This window comes from Miniopterus schreibersii, assembly GCF_964146895.1.
Source record: "Miniopterus schreibersii genome assembly, chromosome: 9".
Classification (NCBI taxonomy): domain Eukaryota; kingdom Metazoa; phylum Chordata; class Mammalia; order Chiroptera; family Miniopteridae; genus Miniopterus; species Miniopterus schreibersii.
In genome coordinates, this window is record NC_138118.1 from 41,409,287 (window position 1) to 41,426,498 (window position 17,212).

Below are 17,212 nucleotides of genomic sequence, written 5' to 3' on the forward strand. Positions count from 1 at the left end.
CCATAGTTTATTTATTCACTCACCTACTAAAGGAAATCTTGGTTACTTTCAAGTTTGGGCAATTATGAATAAAGCTGCTATAATCATTTGTGTGCAGATTTTTGTGTGGACATAAATTTTCAACTCCCTTAGGTAAATACCAAGGAGTGATCTCCCCCACCCCCTGCCCTTTTTTTTTCTTTTGAGAATGGGATAGTTCTATCTTATGTAATTGAAGATGGCATGGGTCAGCACACCCAGCCCAGGTTTTACTGAGAAAATGTGTGGTCATGGGAATTCTTAGAGAGTCTTTGACATGCCTGAGTCACCCTTGTGGGAACTAGCAGTGGTCAATAGTGTGCTGTCAGCCATTAGATCCATGTTCCTCATTGAAATAGGTAAAGAACCCACAAACAAATACTCTCACAGTAAAAAAACACCTAATTATTTCCATATAGAAGCCATAAACTGATTTGTTAGTGGAATGAAAAGAAGAATGCTGTATTTTAATGACCATTGTACAGATCTCTGAAGCTATACTGGTTATCAATGTTCACCATAGAAAGTGGAGTTGGGGATATTCTCAGGAGAGAGGGGAGGTCTTTATTCTTGAGCTAGTGATAAGCAAAAGACGAGGTGATGACATCTCTGCTCCTTCTCGCTTCCCTTTTAGCATGTGACTGCAACAGGGAAGGTACCCAGAAGCCCATCTGTGATGGGGACACTGGCATGTGTCACTGCCAGGAAGGTGTCAGCCACCAGCGATGTGATCGCTGCACACGAGGTCATGGCAAGGAATTCCCTGCTTGTCTTCGGTGTCACTCATGCTTTGATCAATGGGACCACACCATTTCTTTCCTCTCCAGAGCAGTGCAAGGGTTAATTAGTCTGGCTGCTAACATGGAAGATAAAAGAGAGACCCTGCCTGTCTGTAAGACTGACTTCAAAGGCCTCAGAGAGAACATGTCTGAAATAGAAAGGATTTTAAAACATCCTGTTTTCTCATCTGGGGAATTCTTAAAAGTCAAGGATTATCATGACTCTGGTAAGATTTGTGCTCAAGCAATGGATAGTAAAGTTCCTGATTTATCTTAATTTCTACTGAGCTTTAACAGCCTTCAGTTTAGAAATGTACTTACATGTATGTTGACATTACAGAAAGGATAATTATCCAGTTTATTTTTTAAAATAATTTTTATTTTTTAATTAAAGTTGACATACAATATTATATTAGTTTAAAGTGTACAACCCGGTGGTTAGACATTTATATAACTTACTAAATGATCACCCTAATAAATCTAGTATCCATCTGACTATACATAGTTATTACAATATTATTGACTATCTTCGTATGCTGTACTTTATATCCCCATGACAATTCTGTAACTACCAATTTGTACTTTTTAATCCCTTCATGTTTTTCACCCATCTCCCTAACCCTGCTCCATCAGACAACCATCAAAATGGTCTCTGTATAAGTCTTTCTGATCTGCTTGTTTGTGTGTTTTTGTTCAGATTCCACATATAAGTGAAATCATATGGTATTTGCCTTTCTCTGTCTGACTTATTTCACTCAGCACAATATCCTTTAGATTCATCCATGTCATTGCAGATGGCAAAATTTCTTTTTTTTTTTAATGGCAGAGTCATATTTCACTATATATATGCACCACTTCTTTATCTATTCATCTATTGATGGACACTTAGGTTGCTTCCATATCTTGGCTTCTGTAAATAATGCTGCAATAAATATATGAATGCATATGTCTTTTCAATTTAGTGTTTTGGATTTTTTCAGATGAATACCCAGAAGTGGAATTGCTGGGTCATTCGCTGTCTCTTGTTATAGCCTTTGTTTTAAACTCTATTTTGTCTGATATAAGTATTGCTACCCCAGCTTTTTTTTTCATTTCCATTTTTATGAAATATTATTTTCTATCCTTTTTCTTTGGGTCTGTGTGTGTATTTCAATCTGAAGTGAGTCCCTTTTAGACAACATATATAAGGGTCTTGTTTTGTTATCCATGTAGTCACTGTATGTCTTTTGATTGGAGCATTTAATCCATTTGCATTTAAAGTAATTGTTGATAGATATGTAGTTATTGCTATTTTATTCATATATTATATTTTCTTTTTCTTCTTCTTAAAGGAGACCCTTTATTATTTCTTATAATACTGTTTGGTGGTAATGATCTCCTTTAACTTTTTCTTGTCTGGGAAGCTCTTTATATGTCCTTCAATTCTAAATGATATCTTTTCTGGGTAGATTATCTTGGTTAGAGGTCCTTGCTTTTCATCACTTTGACAAACTCATGCCAATCCCTTATGGCCTGCAAAGTTTCTGTTTAAAAATCAGCTGACAGTCTTATGAGAGCTCCCTTGTAGGTAACTAACTGCTTTTCTCTTGCTGCTTTTAAGATTCTCTCTTGCCCCCCGGCCAGACGTGGCTCAGCAGTTGAGCATCGACCTGGGATCCAGGCGATCAGGGTTCGATTCCCGGTCAGGGCACATGCCCAGGTTGCGGGCTGCGGCCAATCAATGACTCTCTCATCATTAATGTTTCTATCTCTCTCTCTCCCTCTCCTTTCCTCTCTCTGAAATCAATAAAGATATATTTAAAAAAAAAAAAAGATTCTCTCTTGCCTTTAACCTTTTGCATTTTAATTATGATGTATTTTGGTATGGGCCTCTCTGGGTTCATCTTGATTTGCAGCATTAGAGAAGAAGGTGATAGCAAATGAACACACCCAGGGTACACTCACCAACAAGAAACCTCCTTGTCACTTGTGAGAATTAAAAGTTAAGACCATGTACAGAAGTAGCACTAAAATGAACCTTGCTGGAAGCAAATTTATTCTAAAGGAAGAACTGATCTTTACCCTAGGCTGGGCAGGGGTTCTGTGTTGAGAGCTGAATGTAAATTGGCTCTCTTAGACTGATTTAAATGAGCCATGTCTGAATACATGTTTTTGAAAACCCAAAACAAAGGGAGACAGAGACAGTATAAAGAGTTAATATTGAAAGATTCAAAAACCTTTATTCTATTAGGCCTTGTATGCTGATCATATTTGAAGTGAGTGATAAAATATTCCAGGAAGCTGAATTAACAAGAAGGAGATAAGCCATAAACAGAATTATAAACAGCCAAACGAAAAATGGGGTGGGGGGCAATAATTCTAATTATAAGGTAATTGCCCTAATAATGAGGACAATTTTTTTACATGTGTTTTTCCACCAATCTATCAAATGTAATACAAGCTTCGTTATGTTTAATCTCATTTTCCCCTATTGGAAACAAATCATGCAGCTAAGTGAGCAACTGAAAACAGCGTATGCATTTCAAGATCTGAAGGAAACAATACTGAAAAGGAGGAATGAAACAGAGCTCTTACTTGATAATCTTCAGGGAGAAATTGATTTGCACTCCAGTGCCCATAATGCAAGGATCATGAGTAAGAGTGAAAATGCACTTTAACTGTCTGTTTCTGGACAAAGGTTTACAAAATCCATAGTACATTCCATTAAAGAGTCACCTGTGCTTACTGCCATCACACCTGAGCACTTCAGAACATGAAAACACACCCAGTGAAGGCACTTTGTACATTAATATTCCAACTTTTTAAACATTGCAGAACCTAGATAGTATTTGCTCAAAATAATGAGTAAAGTTAACAATGTCTGATACTAAACAAATGCCAAAGTAACCTTCTAGAGCCAAACCATGCAAGTGGTCTTGTGAAATCAGCAACTTAGAAATTCTAACATGCATAAGGTAATAAGAGAGATATGTCTCTATGTCTTCTTGAGTATGAGCCACTCCATTTCAAGCAACCATAAATGCAGAGGGATATGAAGCAGAAAGGACTTTCTCATAAGGACTTTGTAGGGGTTTGGAGTCATGTAACATACTAGAAGCCCACAATTCACATTGCATAGTTCTCAAAAATGATGGGAGCTGTGCCAAAGCCAAGATCAACTTGGAGGAGAAAAAGAACTTTGAAGCAAAACTTGGATTAACTCTTCTCCTGATCTCTGATGAGATCTCTGTTATATTTGGAAATGGACAACTTGAGAGGCAGCACTGAACTTACTCATGCTTAACCCATCTAATTGAGAGGTAAAGCAAAAATACACATGAAACCCACCTCAAGGCCAAAACACTGTCTGCTTTTCTTTGCTCCTGTTTTCCATCTGATCTTGACTTAAAAGAGAAAAAATAGATGACAATTATGATCCTAAATGAAGACATAAATTTAGTGAAATAACCATTGGACTTGCAGTCTAATAACATTACTGAGCTTTTTCTCAATGTTTGACGCTGTACTGAGATGAACACTGCAAGTCCTTGCCCTTAAATTATTCCAATCTAGTGGAAAGACAGGCATATAAATAATCACAAACAAAAAGACTAAATTAGAGCATCTTCAATTGCTTCAGGAACAGAGTAGCAAAAATGGAATTCCTTCTGAGTTTATTAGGAAAGGCTTCAGGGAGTAGGTGACAATTGAACTGGGCTTCACAAATGAAGATAAATTTGCAAGATAAAGGAAGAAAATCATTCCAAGCAATAGGAACATGGTTTTGTTTTGTTTTGTTTTGTTTTGTTTTGTTTTGTTTTGTTTCATGATAAATGAAATCATGTAGGTTAAGATTATGTTAGTGTAAAAACCAGGAAGGTTTAAAAAATGAGGTATGGTTGGTACCTGGATTATGGCTATTAGGGAGTAAGGAGTAGGACCTTGGACCTCTGTTTCCTAAAATATGGAGTTATAACTTGAAGCCCTAATATACCATTATTTACATTAAAACATACTGTATTACTTTCATGAATTTGCTTTTTAAAAAAATATGTCTTTATTGATTTCAGAGAGAGGAAGGAAGAAGGAGAGAGAGAGATAGAAACATCAATGATGAGAGAGTCATTGATCGGCTGCCTCCTGCACACCCTCCACTGGGGACTGAGCCGGCAACCCGGGCATGTACCCTGACCGAGAATTGAACCTTGATCTCCTGAATCACTACTCAATGCTCAACCACTGAGCCACGCCGGCTGGGCATGAATTTACATTTTAATAAAAATATAGAGAAGTGCTTAAGGACACAGGTTCTGTAGTCAGACTACCTGGCTTTAAATCCTGGCTTTATCTCTTACTAGCAGTGAGACCTCAGACAAATAGCTTACCTCATCAGAGCCTCATTTACTCACTTATAAAATGAGGGTGATCATACTAATGCACGCCTCACAGTATTTTGTGAATGTTAAGGAAGAAAATTAATAGGAAGTAAAAGCATGTAAAAAGCACTCAACAAATATGAGCTATTGTCATCAGCCTCAACCTCAGAGGTCAGCAAAAGACCTCGGAGGTCTTTTCTTACGAATAAAGTTTCATTAGAAAACAACCTCACCTATTTATTTACTATTGTCTGCTGCTGCTTTCACACAACAATGTCAGAGTTGAGTCATTGTGACAGAAACACTAAGGTAGACAAGCCTAAAACATTTATCTCCTGGCTCTTTGCAGAACAAGTTTGTCTACTGCACTCTATATAATTGGGTAAATTTAGTTGGTTTATCATATTAGGGTTGATAATTAATACATAATTAATACATTTGTGGAACACTTTACGAAGTACTTTCATATCTCACTTAATCCCCAATTATTATCACCAATCCAATTTACAGATAAGGAAACACAATCTAAGAGATTAGCCAGTTTGCTCAAGGACATATCTAGGCAGTAAAAGGTGAGGCAACACTCAAACCCATGTCTGCAGACTTAAATCTTAATGTTCTACATCTATTTTATGTATATTTATTATACTACATCTAATCCTTCCTCATGAAGTGCAAATTCAAAGGAGAGAATATTGAATTTTTTTATTGTCATTAAGATGAAGATAGTGGTAAACTGTGAAATTATTTTCTTGATAGCCAATGTATAATTTCATTTCTTTTCACAACATTTATCTTATCTCAACTTGTGTTGATGTAGATTCCTCAGAGAACATCAAGAAGTATCATCACAGATGATCATCTGCTGAAAAAAAAAATTAGTGAAACTACTTCCATCATAAATAACTCTGAAAAAAACAGGATTGACTTACTTACCATTTTAGATACATTAACCTCAAAAGAAAACTTATCATTGGAAAAATTAAAACAGATTAAGATACTAGATATCCAAATATTGAAGCAAAAGGTAAATACTCATATGGTGTAGTAAAAATGTTTGTGGTTTCTACTTGGTATACAGATCTCTTCCATTATATTTCCCTGTCTTACATCTTTTTTTTTTCTCATTTATTTTATAAATGTATAAATATATGTAACATATATGCTCTATTATCTAATGTATAAATAACATAAATATATTTATTTTTTGTTTCCTAAGTCAAAGTTTGAGAAAAATTAAAGAGTAAAAATTGTGGCTTTATCTTATTGTTTTATAGTAGTTACTACTTCCAAAAGGGTACTGATTTCTCCTCCTGCCTCATTATAAGTAAAAGGTAATTTTTACTTTTTTAATGAAATTAACATGGAAATGCTAGACATTTGACAATTTTCCCAAAAAACTGTAAGTATAAAAATGACACTGATTGGCACAATGCTGATAGCAAATAATTTAGATACTCATTCAGTTTCGTAAGAAACATTTAATGGTTCACATCTATATACTAAGCATGAACAAACACAGGAATAGAGCAGTGTCTTGCCTCCGTGAGCCTGGATGTCATTCAAGAAACTCTACGAGCAAGTTGCTTTTTAGCATAAGTCATTTTTCTTGTCAGGTGTGTGGAGAAAGAGGGGACATGCCATGTGTGCTCTCATCATGTGGTGGCCCAAGCTGTTGTGACTCCCTGACCCTCTCGAGCAATGCCCTTCAGAAAGCTCAAGAAGCAGAGTCCATGATTTATAATTTGAGCAACCAGGCTCAAGGGTTGAAGAATCAGGTAAATAATGTTTTCTGTTGCTTTGCTTGTAAAGCTGTAGCAATAAAATTTTTAAAAAGCAAACTATTTGAAATTGTAAAAACTGCCATTTAGCTTCTAAGCAAAAAGAAGATTCTAGATATTAGGTATTCTTATGCCTGGAAATACAGGATAAAACTATAGATGTTGATATAAATGTAGATTTAGAAGTAGATGTGAATATTGACATATTTTCTATAATATTTCTATTATTATATGTTTGTAGGACATAGACTAGTGTGGACATATTTCTTTTATTTCAAACACTGCATAGAAATGTGAAGACTCCCAGTGCTGGAGTTTTGAAAACTATAAATCTCCCAAAGTAAAGAATAATTTTTTGTCAATTCAAGGGTACATTTGAAATTCTTCCAAATATACACAATTTAATGTTAGAATTTAATTTAATGTTAGAAAGTATTTATGCCTTGAATTCCTTCCACTGAATTGTACAGTTAAAAATGGTTAAAATGGCCAATCTTCTTAGATATATTTTACCACAATTAAACAAAACAAAACTGAGTCTCAGGAGAAAAGATTCCCATCCTACTGACCCTTTTCTTTATTCAGACTACCTGGCTGTTTCTTAGTCCAGGGTCTTTGTACTAGCTCATCTCTCTTCCTGGAAGGCTCTTTACCAGCACTTCACATAACTGGTTCCTTCCTCATCCAGATGTCACTCGAGTTTCTCCTTCTCCAATTTATATCACTTTATCCTGTTATTTGTGTCTCTCCTCATTAGAAATAAGCTTCCAAGAAAATCCCATCTGTTTTGTTCCTTACTACTTAAAACAGAGCCTCACCCCAAATTGGTGCTCCATAAATATTTTTTGAAGGACTGAAGGACTGAACCAATGGACTCTGGCACTTAAAGGATCAGGTCTCTACAGACAGACCTTGTTTGAAGTCAAGGGCAGAAACCAAGGCTGTGACTCTTGTTTTCTGGAGAATACATCTGTATATTGTGTTTTCCATTCTCCACTCCTAATTTTCCAAGCCCTAATTCCAGGTTAATATTTTTTTAAAAAATTTATCTTTATTGTTGAAAGTATTACAAATGTCCCCATTTCCCCCCCATTGATCCCTTCTACCCTGTACCCATCCCCCAGGCCTTCACATCACTATTGTTTGTGTCTATGGGTTATGCATATATGTTCTTCTTTTTAAAAAAAACAAAAAACAAAAAAAAACCACACACATCAAAACCTGGGCTTGGTTCTCTCAACACACAGCTTTTTTTTTTTTCCTTATTGATTTCAGATTGAGGAAGGAAGAGGGAGAGAGAGGTAGAAACATTAATGATGAGAGAGTCATTGATTGGCTGCCTCCTGCACACCCTCGACTTGGGATTGAGCCCACAACCTGGGCATGTGCCCTGACCAGGAATCCAACTCCATCGCCGGGATCCTAGGTCGACATTCAACCGCTGAACCGAGCCTGGCCGGGAGCGCCCAGGTTTTCTTAACCATTGTGAGGTAAATAATGTATCAGTCAGCATTCTTGTTTGCAAGCAACAGAAACCAACTCCTAAACAAAAGGGAAATGTACCTGAACACATCTCAGAATGGAGAGGAGGATAGAGGGCCAAGCTTGGGAAAGGAGTGAGAACCACCTGTGATACATGAGCGCGCGCGCGCACACACACACACACACACACACACACACACACGCGCGCGCGCGCACACACACAGAGCAGCAGTTTGCTCCGGGAACCTCACCTCCATGGGCCTGAGCCCCAGCTGGTCCTGTGTGCTTGCCCCAGTGCCCCGGAGTCCAAGTCTGGAGCAAGCCTCTGATTAGCCAAGCTGGAGAATATCCTGACGCAAATGTTGAAAATTTTTATTTGCTTAGTCATAATTCTGTATTGCTGCATAGTTTTTCACGTTATTCTTCATTACTTTAATAGATATTCATGAGTACCTACTTTGTGCCAGGCATTTAAGTGTATGTTGTAAATACAGCCGTGAACATAGCAAATGCAAATCCTGGTCTTGTATCCCAGTGGCTAAAACAATCTTAATTGTTTAATATAATTTTAAACTATTATATTGACCCTTCTTAAAAAAACAGAAATTTCACACCATTTAAACAAGACCCCTTAAACTATACTTTTAAAAGACAGCCCCTTAAGTACAAGGAAGCAGAATCTGGTTTAATCAGCAAGTAAATGGAGAACTGGAAAAGGGTGGGGGAGGGTTGTCATGTTGATAATATGGTGAGCTATTTTCCCCTTGATTAGAAGCGGGAAGAGTGCCAGAGAGATTGTGAGAGAATTCTCAGGAGTCAATTGTGACAGAGGATGGATTGCAGAGAGATGTTTTAAGAGTGAAGTAATTTAGCAGTCTCTTTCTTTCTGATCAGCTAATCTCTGCTGCAATTTCATCTGTACAGTTTAGCTCTTTCCTGTCCAGAGTATTTATTTCTGTAATTCTCATTTTACTGTTATGCATTCTTACTTAATGCTATCTTTTTTTTATCTTGAGATATAATTGACATATAACATTGTATTAGTTTTAGATGTACAACATAATGACTTGATATTACTAAATGATTAGCACAGTAAGTTTAGTTAACATCACGCAGTTGCATTTTTTCCCTTGTGAGAACTTTTAAGATCTACTCTCTTAGCAACTGCTAGCTATCTACTTTAAAGTTTTAAAAATTCTAGAGAATCAAGGAACAACTCAGAAATTAAGATACATATTTTTAGCCATGTAAATATTTTTTGTTTCATCATTTACCAAGGATATAATTAAATCCTTTTCACAAGCTATGTATGGCTCAGTTAAGCAGGCTTCATTGTGGGGAAATAAAGGGCCCTAATTAGCCCTACTTCTGTCACTGTTTATTCAACACAGCTCAGCTGGTTGGTGATATTGTCCTTTTGCTTTAGGTTTTTTCTTTTCCTCAAATTTGTTGGAATCCCAAGAAAAAGTCCATGACCTTTCTCAAACCACACATTTAAGAATTTACATTTCTAGATTGCAAGCCCTTTAGTCCTATCATTCCTCCATCAAATGTACAAAGTGTTTGGAATTAATCTTTGTAGTCTCCACTGAGTTCAAACTCATTTCTTAATAGAAGGAATGCTTTCTCTTAAGCTTTCAAAGAAAGTACATTATTTGAATTTGAGGAAGGTTTAGAAGAATATTTTAACTTATGTAAAAGAAAACGTTTTTGACTTATTACACATAATGGCCACTTTAAGTAAATAGCCCTAAGTAATTTATATGAAATTTGCTAATATGGAATGCTAAAGTCTCGTTAAAAGAAATTTGTGTCAGGAAAAGTTATTAGTATTAGGTCAATACTGTTTACAAATAATGATATATTTTGAATACTAATATTATTTTAAAAGATAAATTTACATTATTAAGAAAACATTATCTTTTTAGAAGAGTTCTTTAAAATGTTTTAAAATTGTTTAATTAACTACACTTCTATGTCATTTTTGATGACTGTTTATTTGGTCCAGCTAAGCAATTAAACATCACAGAACATGCCTAATCATTGTGTGTTTTCCTCATTGTTGGTTTTTTTCTTATTCCAGATAAAAAATATAAGTAAACTGACAGAAGTCTCCAAAAACAATGCCTTCCAGTTAAGTGAGAAACTGTGGAACATGAAAAAACAAAGAGAATCTGATGAAGAAAACACGAATCTTTTAATAAAGAAACTGAAAAAGTTTCAGTTAGGTAATTCTTTTTAAATATTAGGACTAGCTTTTTTTCTTTTTTAAAAATGTATACTCAAACATCACAACAAATTTCAAATTACATTAATTGGAAATGACATGCTAAATCAGGAACATAATATACCCCGTGATTTAAATTTTCTTAATGAAATTAATCCCAAAATATTAACTCTGTACTAAAAAATTATGACTCTCTGTATGAGATTAATTAGTAATAAACACTAGAATTTAGTCAAAATTTAAAAAAATAATAATAACCTGGTGTTTAAAGTTATTTCACTTTTTTTAAAAAAAGGAAAGTCCAACATGATGCCTAAACCAGATTTCCTAATGTTAGGATCTTATCTTTTTCTCTGCTGACAAGAGTATATAAGATCTAGGTATGCTAAATTTTGGTTAGTTTATCAAATATCATAGTGAGGTAGCATCTAAAATATTGGTTATTAACTGTTATTGACTATTTCCTAAGTCTCATATTGCTCTCTATGGCTGGCCAAAAGGAACTATTTAATTCATTATTATTATGAATTATTATAATTATGAACTTATTTCTCATTATACCTAATTTCAGGAGAGGCTTATTTTAAACTCTGGAGAATTACTAAAGATAAAAATCAAATAATACAGCTGGAAATTGGCATGGAACCTCATTCTCAAATGATGCAATTTGGGTACAACACTATGGAATTAATTTCAAGAGGCTTTATTTTTCATAGTTATCTTCCAAATTCTATAACTTAACACTCTGCATGTGAATTAATTAACATTGGGGATGTCTGTTACAATCTGTGCAATCACTTTATTAATCTGTTTAATATTTATAAGAGACCCCTATAGCCAACCAAGTATTTTTTCCAACTCAATGTTTCTAGAAATTGTATTAGCAGCTTCTAATCCTGATTTAAAAAAAAAAAAAATTAAGCAGGAAAAAGAATTAATAAAAATGATCAGTAAAAATAGAGATGGAATCAGTCTACTGGACATTTTGTTTATTCGTTCAAAATCAAATTTTCAATGAGCTTGAGGAACACATTAACTATCTCTGCAGATACCAGTTGATTTGGCACAAATTAAAACTGCCAGACCATTTGTATGAAAAGGGTGGAATACAGTCCCAAGCCCCGGTGATGGTTCAGAAAGTAGGTTTTTGCTTTCTACCTAGTTCACTGGGTCATAGAGCTTATTCCCATATTAGTCCTATTTCTCATTGCTGCTGAATAAATTTCTAATGAAATTTTTACTTTAATTAAGCTAAAAATTGGGAAAAACAAACAAACAAAAAAATGTGTGTCCAGATTGTTACAACAAAAATTAGACTAGCAAAGAGAAAAATCCTATTCTATAAAAGAAAATTCTCTGTTCAGGGTCCTAAGACCCTAGGTCACCAGAAAGTAATGCCTTTCACCCTCCATTTCTTCTCTTTTCCTTGCTATAAAGCCCAAGTAAAATCATCTTTAGACTGTATGGTGGCCCCACTATTCAATTCTTCTTTGACCATTTTATTTTTCTTGTGGTCAGAATTCCTTATGAACTAAGTTATGTGCCATTTCTCCTAAAAGTCCCATATAAAAAATTTGAACTTATGCTCTCATAATAAATGCCAGTAAATGGATGATGATTGAATATGTGGTTAAACTAAAATCACTTTTTATTATAGCATTTTTACAAAGAGAATTACTATTTTTAAAGAGCCAACTTCCTGAATCCATTTAAAATATGGTTTTAATTTAGTCATAAAAATGCTTATCACAATTTTCAAAAACATTACAAGGAATAAAATGCAAAAATGATTGTGAAAAGGATATATACTCGTGTCATGCCACTCAAATGCTAAAAACCATCTATGGCTCCCACTACCTCCTGAACAAAGTCCAAGTTACTTTAGGGACTTCTGTGATCTGCTCCCAGCACTTCTGAACTTTCGCTCCTCCAATTTTAGACACCTCACTTTCCCCCCAGGAGTGAGCTGTGAACTGTTTCTTTTGAGCTTTTGCTTCTGCAGGTCCCTCAACTTACAATGCCTTTACCCCTCCCCTCACACCACGTCTTCACGAGTTTCGTCTCTGCTGTCCTCCAAGGTCCACTTCAAATCTTTTTGAAATTCTTCCTGAAGTATTTCCTCCTCCCTCTGGATCCCACATCATTTTGTCTTATATTCATCTCTTCTGTTCTGATGTGATCAGTATTTGTATAGAGTGACCTATATTTCTCCACCCAATGATAAACCCCTGGCAGATCAGATCTGTTTCTAATTCACCTCTAACTATCCCTTTTGTGCCTCAGTAAAGAGCCGGACAATAACAAAGAGTTATTACCTCAAACACTAAGAGTCCACCTTCCACTTTAGTTCTCAAAGAGGGCCACTTTTATCTTTCTGAAAAGCAGAGCATAGGTGTATTTAAAAGCTTTTTACATGTTATTCACATGGTACTTTGCTCTGTATTGTCGGATTCCCTTCTCAAAATAGGTCTTTGAGTAGTAGCATCAGTTATAATTACCCAATTATACAAATGAGCAAAAATTCTGAGCCTTTTTAATGTCATGGAAGATTAGAATCAAGTTTTGTTGGGTCCAAACCCAATGTTCCTCCACTGTCTCCTTCATTGTGTTTGAATCTTAATGACAGGCATCTAAACATTTTAACTGCTTTTGTCTCTGTGCTTAAAATAATCAATTTTTGTGAGGACTTTTTTAGAACATATGTAATATTCCAAGTCAGTAGTTTTTTACTTTTCCAACAAGCATTTGTGCAGCATATATTCAGCCCTACATTAGCATTATTTCTTTCGGAGCAAAGGGAAAATTAAGCATGAAGAAGAATCTATGGGACATATACAATGTAATCCCTGTATTCTAGGGACACACAGATGCAAGTGCATTTGACTTAGAGTTCATTGTGGCTATGCTTAAAAGATACAGTATTTGATAAGGAGACATAATGACCTAAAACCCATCTTTTTATTTAAGAGGAAAATGTGCCTTCAGAGGACATAGAGAAGGTTGCAAATCATGTACGTAACATCTACCTGCCAATAACATCGCAAAATCTAACCCATGAACTTGACAACATACAGAAACTTATGCAACTCTGTGAGGACTACAGGACAGATGAGGACAAGCTAAATAAAGCAGCAGATAGAGCCCAAAAGATTTTGGTGAAGGCAAAAGCAGCTGAGTAAGTACAGTATTAACATTCTCATCTTGCCCTGGCCAGGTGGCTCTGTTGGTTGGTGTGTTGTCCTGTACAGCAAAAAAGTTGTGGGTTCATTTCCCTCTCAGGGTACATACCTAGGTTGCAGGTTTGATCCCTGGTCGGGGTGCATATGGGAGACAACTGATCGATGTTTCTTTCTCGTATCAATGTTTCTCCCTCTCTTTCTTCCTTCCTCTCTCTCTAAATTTAATAAACATATCCTTGGGTGAGGAATATATATATATATATTCTCATCTTGCTTTAATAGGCCAGCTGCTAAAAGGCTCCCTAAAAAAATATTTGCCTAAAATGCTATAACATTCCAATGAAATTACCTTCCAATAATTTGGTGGCCAAATTTAGAGCTCAGCTGTCTGTGGAAGGGCCCCAGGAAGCTGGGAAATTGGGAGGCAGTGTGCAAGGATGCCTGTTTCCCATTTTCCTTAGGCTCAGAATGCCTTTCCAATGGTCTGTTACCTCTTTATACCAATATACACCAATAAATGCCACATGCTGGTTCTATGCATGGGTGGGGATATCAGAGTATTTTTCCCTTCTTCTTTGCCTATTTTTGGTACTTTCTAAATTTATGATAATAAGCAGTATTTTGAATATCTAAGTTTTTAAAAAAGACTATAATAAAAAGATATAATTTTGACTTAGCCAAGCAAAAAGGAAAAGCTATCTTGATGTTTCTTATGGACATGGGGTGCTGTGGGTCAAGGTCATAGTGTCGGTTGGATGGTGGTAACATCACCATCCACCACCATTTGGCTGCCCAGGACTAGAGACCTGAGCTGCCCTCACTGTCTCATGATCCACTTATATAAATTCAGTATACCAGACTCAGCTGTTAGTCCAACCTTTCCAGTTTTAATATTTAAAACTAGAAACATCAAGTACCAGTTAGAATCACACAGCTATTTAAAATGATGTGGATAAAGGATTTTTAATAACATGTAGAGATTATTACAGTATAATGTTGATGCTTTTATTTTTTTTTATTTTTATTTTTTTAATATATCTTTATTGATTTCAGAGAAAGGAAAGGAGAGGGAGAGAGAGAGAGAGATAGAAACATCAATGATGAGAGAGTCATTGATCGGCTGCAGCCCACAACCCGGGCATGTGCCCTGACCGGGAATCGAACCCTGATCGCCTGGATCCCAGGTCGACGTTCAACCGCTGAGCCACACCCAGTCGGGCTAATGTTGATGCTTTTAAAAGATGGTAACAGCTCTGGCCAGTGTGGTTCAGTTGGCTGGAGCATCGTCGCCCTGTGCACCAGAAGGTTGGGGGTTCGATTCCTAGGCAGGGCACATGCCTGGGTTGTGGTTGGACCCCAGGTAGGGGCACATGCAAGAGGCAGCTGATGGATGTGACATGTCTCTCCTCTCAGGGATGTTTCTCACTCTCCCTCCTTCTCTCCTTTCCTCCCTCCCCCTTCCTCCCTGTCTAAAATCAATGTTTAAAATAGCTTTATTAAAAAATAAAAGGTAACAGATTTTATATGGAAGAGGATCTCAATCACAAAAAGAAAAAAAAATGTAGTATGAGAATTCTAGACTATGCCAGCATTTAAAGGCAGTAAGATTACGATAAATTGTCCCTTCCTGATTTTTCCCCTCCTCCTCCTTCTTTTTCACTCTGTACTTTCTAAATTTACTATAATGAGCAGTACACTGAAAATCTAAAGGAAAAAGACTACAGGAAAAAGATGGGGTGTGTGTGGAGTGTATTATGAGAAGGAAAGGCTCCTGAACCCCCCACTGTAACAATAGGGGGGAAAGTATAGACAAGAAGGCTCCATCCTGTGCGATTCCAACCACAGGACATTCTGAAAAGGGCAAAACTAAGGGGACAGTAAGAAAGGTTAGTGGTTGCCAGGGGCTGAGGGGAGGGATGAACAGGAAGAGCACAGAGGAATCTGAGGACAGTGAGTATGCTCTGTATGACACTATCACGATGGAGACATGTCTTTATACATTTGCCCAAATACATAGAATGTATGCCAAGAGTGAGCCCAAAGGTAAACTGTGATCTTTGGGTGATTATGACGACTCAGGGTAGGTTCATCAGTTGTAACAAATGTGCCCTCTGTTGAGGCATATTTGATGGGGGGGTGGGGGGGGCATGTGTATATGTGGGGGCAGGGGGAGTAATAGGAAATCTCTGTGCCTGCTCTTAAAAGAAAAGCCTTTTTTTTTAAAGGGGGGGATGGGTTGGATCGAGAAGTGGGTGTTTTGGAATTTAGCTATTTTTGCTCTGGGCACAAGCATTTCTAACTATGCCTCTGCAAAGTTTGTCTGATATTTCAGTCACTTGGTACATTCTTCCAAAGGTGGTTGTGAGCCCATAGATCTAAGTAGCTGGTAAATGTTGACTCGAGGTGAGCTGTTTCTGTAAAGTGGCCTATCACTTGGAATGCTTGTGATTTTAACCTCTGACTGGGCCCCTGGGAGGCTGGAATGTCAGTGAAGCTTAAATAAACCTGAATAAACAGCTGGAAAATGCGGGGCCTTTATTTCTCTCTGTTCTCTGTGGAGCCTCTTGACTCTCTCACCCTGACTCCAATAAGGATTTAGAAACTGTTGCTTAAGTTTGAGAAATTACAGAATTGAAATTGGCTGAGGATAATTTTTTGTTCAAAGTTCAGTGGTTATATTCCCCAAACCTCTCTGCTTATGACAAATTAAGAAGAAATAAGACCTGTGTCGTTGGTGTCCATATCTGGTGAAATCTGTTTCTGAACATGCATATAAAAGTGTTTTTATTGGCATTTAATATGCCTGTTTCTCAAAATGAAGACTCCAGCACTTTGGTTTGCTTAAGAGTTTAAATTTACTTTACAAATAATTCAGTAAAATTTTTGGCTGAGTCTAATGAATTCAAAAGGTGAAATATATGAATAATTGCATATTTAGCTAATCTGATATGTTAATATTTTACCTTAGAAAAGCAGCAAATGTTCTACAAAATCCTGACAAAATATTGAATAAGTTGCAACAAGTTCAAATCACTCAAGAACAGGCAAATTCTACCATCACACAGCTGACTGCTGAGATAACAAAAATAAAAAAGAATGCACTGCAGGTATTTCTCTATTTTCTTTGAAACTAACGTGAAAAAATTTTTGAGTGTGGATACAGCCCAGTTTTTACATATGCTAATGTCTCGCTTGCCTTAACTGTCTGGTGGGATTATTGTAAAGATAAAATAAGATTATGGTAATGTGTATTCAATGTTATACAGAGCTCTCCCAGCAGCATTTCATTTCATTGTTGACCAACCCTGGGGGATAAAGCAGGTGCTATCACCAGCTTATAAATGATAAAATTAAGATTCAGGGAGGTTAAGTGACTTTCCTTAGGCCACAT

General features: G+C 36.3%; 1 protein-coding gene across 1 annotated transcript in view; it reads left to right on the forward strand.

Annotated features, from left to right (window-relative positions):
- LAMB4 (laminin subunit beta 4) overlaps positions 1-17,212 on the forward strand; it is a gene marked incomplete at both ends in the record, with an annotated part of 103,500 nt that overhangs the window by 73,607 nt on the left and 12,681 nt on the right. The window contains 8 exon segments of the mRNA XM_081146968.1: positions 653-1,024; positions 3,267-3,431; positions 5,973-6,007; positions 6,009-6,179; positions 6,769-6,930; positions 10,499-10,643; positions 13,610-13,817; positions 16,790-16,928. Coding sequence (XP_081003094.1) covers positions 653-1,024; positions 3,267-3,431; positions 5,973-6,007; positions 6,009-6,179; positions 6,769-6,930; positions 10,499-10,643; positions 13,610-13,817; positions 16,790-16,928 — 1,397 coding nt within the window.